At 48.7% G+C, this 4,401-nt stretch overlaps 1 protein-coding gene across 1 annotated transcript; it reads right to left on the bottom strand.

The window, feature by feature from the left end:
* Positions 1-394: 394 nt before the first annotated feature.
* Rpl19 (ribosomal protein L19) lies at positions 395-3,597 on the bottom strand. Its single transcript, NM_031103.1, is given in 6 exon segments — positions 395-602; positions 958-1,068; positions 1,375-1,495; positions 2,147-2,269; positions 2,653-2,759; positions 3,565-3,597. Coding segments are annotated over 6 exon segments (591 nt in total). The 5' UTR covers positions 3,570-3,597; the 3' UTR covers positions 395-478.
* Between the last annotated feature and the right edge of the window lie 804 nt (positions 3,598-4,401).

Here is a 4,401-nt window from a genome sequence, read left to right as displayed (position 1 = left end):
TAGCTCAGTGATAGAGCGCTTACCTAGGAAGCGCAAGGCCCTGGGTTCGGTCCCCAGCTCCGAAAAAAAGAACCAAAAAAAAAAAAAGAGTAATGTACAGCAATTACTATACACCTAAACCTGCCCAGCTAACGGGTAATTGCTTTAAGAGACCCTAAGGCAGGTTCCAAGCAGCCGAGTACACACAGGCATACCAGAATTTAGGACTAGAATCCTTCAAGCAGGCTGCTTGATGGATACCATGGTCTCAGCCACTCTAGAGAACCAATCAATACACCGTCACTTAAGCCTATGAGAAGTAGGCAACCCCCTCAACCAGTTCCAATACCACCACGAAACCAAATCCTAGACTCGTAAGACACACCAGCCAAAACTGCTACAAAGAGGGCAATGGACAAGGACGAAGGCTTGTTTTATTTTAATGACTGATCCACGTGAGGCCATAGCCTGGCCACTATGTACAGACACGAGGGAAGCTTCATTTCTTGGTCTCCTCCTCCTTGGACAGAGTCTTGATGATCTCCTCCTTCTTGGCTTGGAGGCGCTCCTCCCGGCGCTTTCGTGCTTCCTTGGTCTTAGACCTGCGAGCCTCAGCCTGGTCACTGGTATAAGGAAAAGACAAGTGTGGGCATGGGCGAACAGCTGAGGAGACAGCGCACCCCCAAACCTCCAAACCCTACGATCTGCTTCAGCCCAAAGAACAGCAGCTCCCGTCTCACCCAGACCAGTGAGAATGGGCAGGCAGTAGGCATGACAGTTGCTCACAACTATCTTTTAAAAAGATTGTCTGAGTACACTGTTGCTATCCTCAGACACACCAGAAGAGGCTATCAGATCCTACTACACATGGTTGTGAGCCACCATGTGGTTGCTGGGATTTGAACTCAGGACCTCTGGAAGAGCAGTCAGTGCTCTTAACTCTCTCCAGCCTGTAATACCACTCTTGAAGAAACTTACGCCAGTAGCTTCTTGCGGGCCTTGTCTGCCTTCAGTTTGTGGATGTGCTCCATGAGAATCCGCTTGTTTTTGAACACATTCCCTTTGACCTTCAGGTACAGGCTGTGATACCTGCAGGGGACAAGGACCAGAAGCTCAACAACGGACATGTGGTTGTTCCTCTCCCCATGGTCACTAAGCCCATGGTTATTTATATAGGACTGCTGCCCTCCCCCCAAAGACCTTTGGGATAGCCCCTACACACAACTTGCTTGGCCAATTCAAATCTTGGGTAGCTCTGATAGCTACCTGATAGCTACTCTGATAGGGGAAACCAACCCACTAGACTTAGACAGCTCCCTTGGCAGGATTCCCTACCCAAAGCCACCGCACAGAGGGGGTGAAAAGACAAAGCTGTAAAAGTAACAATGTGCTTACATATGACGGTCAATCTTCTTAGATTCCCGGTATCTCCTGAGAAGCCGGCGCAGGATCCTCATCCTTCGCATCCAGGTCACCTTCTCGGGCATCCGAGCGTTGGCAGTACCCTTCCTCTTCCCTGAGCAAGAGTTAGAGACTCTGAGCGGTCTTCCCTCACTCAGCTGTCTTTCATTTTAAGAAATATTCAAGTACTTAATTTCTTTTACCAAGTCAAGAGAACAACAGTGGAGGCTGATAGCTCAGTACAAAGCTAGTCAGAGCTGTAAAGGAGACAGTCTCAACGACCAACATTAACCTCTCCTTTTGGGACTGGGGGACAGCATCAAAACTGGCCTTGAGGGGTTGGGGATTTAGCTCAGTGGTAGAGCGCTAGCCTAGGAAGCGCAAGGCCCTGGGTTCGGTCCCCAGCTCCGGAAAAAAAAAAAAAAAAAAAAAAAAAAGAACCAAAAACAAAACTGGCCTTGAAATTGAGACCCAACTCCTGAGCCGCCCCTCCAGCCCCCAGTTTTAAAACACTCAGTATAACTCCCAGCACAATCAGAATATAGATTTAATGTTGACATCTTTTCCCCATCAACAAACCCCATGGATGCTAACCTGCATCCATGCAAAAGAAAATAGTATTTGCCCAGCAATGGCACAAGACGGCAGAAGAGAAGATCACCAGTGTCCGTGTAGACCTCAACCAGGTTCATAAGCTTGCCAATCATGCGCTCTATCACTGTACCCATTCTTTATGAGGCAGGGTGGAAGGTTAGAGCATTCTCACCTATGCCCATATGCCTGCCCTTCCGTCGGGCCAAGGTGTTCTTCCGGCATCGAGCCCGGGAATGGACAGTCACAGGCTTCCGGATGATCAGGCCATCTTTGATCAGCTTCCTGATCTGTTGACCTGGGAAAACATACCTGTTGTTAGCAATGTGCTGGCCACAGAACTCAAAGCTTTCCTGAAAAGAAGCTGAAATCCTGGCAAACACTTATGAAGAAAAGATTATTCACCTCATAAATACTTCATAGCTTATCTGGTCTATCTGAAACACTGGTTAAGGTCCTTGGAGCCACCTGTCTGATACTAACAAGCCTTGCTTATGCCTTAAAGCCTCACCCAGCATACTGTCCTCAAATATCTTTTTTAAACTTCCATACGGCTACAAAATACTTTGCTTATAATCTACTAATGTAACACTGGATGTTGCATCCTGTATATTAATGTATATATAATCTATAAAAATACATATCCATCCTTTGTAGGTGAGGGTGAAGGATCATACTCACGAGAGTTGGCATTGGCGATTTCGTTGGTTTCATTGGGGTCCAACCACACCTTCTTTTTACCACAGCGGAGGACGCTAGAGGCAAGCCTCTTCTGTAGCCTAAGCATACTGGGGTATACAGAAAACACTATTAAGCCCTGAAAGCCACTTCTGAGCAACAACAAACACTCCAAGCAAAATCTCCCCACCTAAGTCTTAGTATCTATTTAAAAAATGGGCAAAGTACACATCAATAGGTATTAAAGGAAATATACTCCCTAGCCCTAAAAATTTTGCCACCCCTTCCTGTCCAACAAACTCCAAATCAAGATCTTAAATCCAAACCAAGACCTGGGCAGTGAACGTGGCCACGATGGTTAGCCATTCGGGATTTGGGGGAGGGGGTTAAGCTCTTCCGGGTATTTGGCTCTGTGAAGACTTTAATGTTAAGTATCGGACACCAGTGGATCAGGGCTGGGACGTAGCCTGTTTACCCAGGAGTACAGGAGTAGCTTTTCGCTTTCTATGCTTTTTTACACTAATACACGCCGTCCAGCCGTTAGGGTGGAGGCCAAACTGGCGCCTCACCCTCAGCACTCGGAGGCCTGGGCTTGCCCGAGACTTGCCCCATGTTAGAGGTCCGCTGGGCCCCAGCGCACCAAGAAGCCACTCAGTGCCCAGTCGTCACCAATCTCCCCGTGTGGTGCCTCACGACGCGGGACAGGCGGAGCGGCGCCCGCCGGAGGTCTTTACGGGCCACGGCGTCCCGCGGCCCACCCTCCGTAGGCCCAGGTCGCGTGTGCTCTCTGCGCTCCAGACATGGAAGCACCACGCCCGCCTCCCCTCTCCCTTTTGCCATTTGTGGTCCCGGCCCGGTTCCCCGCTAGGCTTCGCCGGGCTTATCGGTCAGAAACCGAGAGCCGGGCCTGCTCACCTCATGGCTGCAGACGCAGCAGCGAAAGGAAAGAGCTTGCTGGTCGCGGGCTCCTCCCATTAACTACGAAGGGGAGAGCCCAAGCCCCACTCCATGATTGTCCTGTATTTTCGCTAAGCTATTTCATCTTCCTCCATTTCACACTCACTTACTTTCTTCCTAAAAGACCGTGATCATAGATGATCAAGATCGAGAATCGGTTTTAAGCTTTAAAACACAAAAGGTGTACCCCTTTCGTCGGGCAAAATGGTTCAGTCCAACTCCTCTTCACACATGCGCACTGAGGGCATTTGATCACGTGGGTGTTTGGCTAACCGGAAGTCACGCTAAATCCGCGCAGGCGGACTGAGGCGGTTTTGGCCTGAAAGGCCTAGTCTTCGTAGAGGACTGTTTTCTGTGAAAGGTTATTAAATTAGCCGGGAGAAAATTAGCGAAAGGAGCGCTAGAGCAGAGAGAAGCAAACACTACCTCGCTTTCGCTCTCGTAGAGTAAGAACTCGTGTGCAGGCTAAACCCAAGAGATTTTTGTCGGCGTCACCACCGCAAATCCCTAATCTCTGGATGCTTCAATTACCATGATTGTAGTCTGAACCAAATTCTAATATTTCTGCTATCCATTTGTGAAAATCATATGCGTCTACTTTTACAAAACAGGCATTAGCAAAAGCAAGCGGAACCAATCTTGTTTGGCTCAATCTATACTGTAGCATGCACATGAGAAGAAATACATTGGTTAAGTAAACGAAGGGTTGTCAGAATGAAGAGTCCAACAGCTTTGGAGACCCCTGGTTGAAAACCCAAAGAGAATGTTCTGGGGGCAGAGCAGCTGGCTTCCTTC

This window comes from Rattus norvegicus, chromosome 10 (genome assembly GCF_021556685.1).
Source record: "Rattus norvegicus strain SHRSP/BbbUtx chromosome 10, alternate assembly SHRSP_T2T, whole genome shotgun sequence".
In the NCBI taxonomy this organism is placed as follows: domain Eukaryota; kingdom Metazoa; phylum Chordata; class Mammalia; order Rodentia; family Muridae; genus Rattus; species Rattus norvegicus.
The sequence above is the reverse complement of the archived record's forward strand: the minus strand, read 5'-3'. Positions and strand labels throughout refer to the sequence as shown.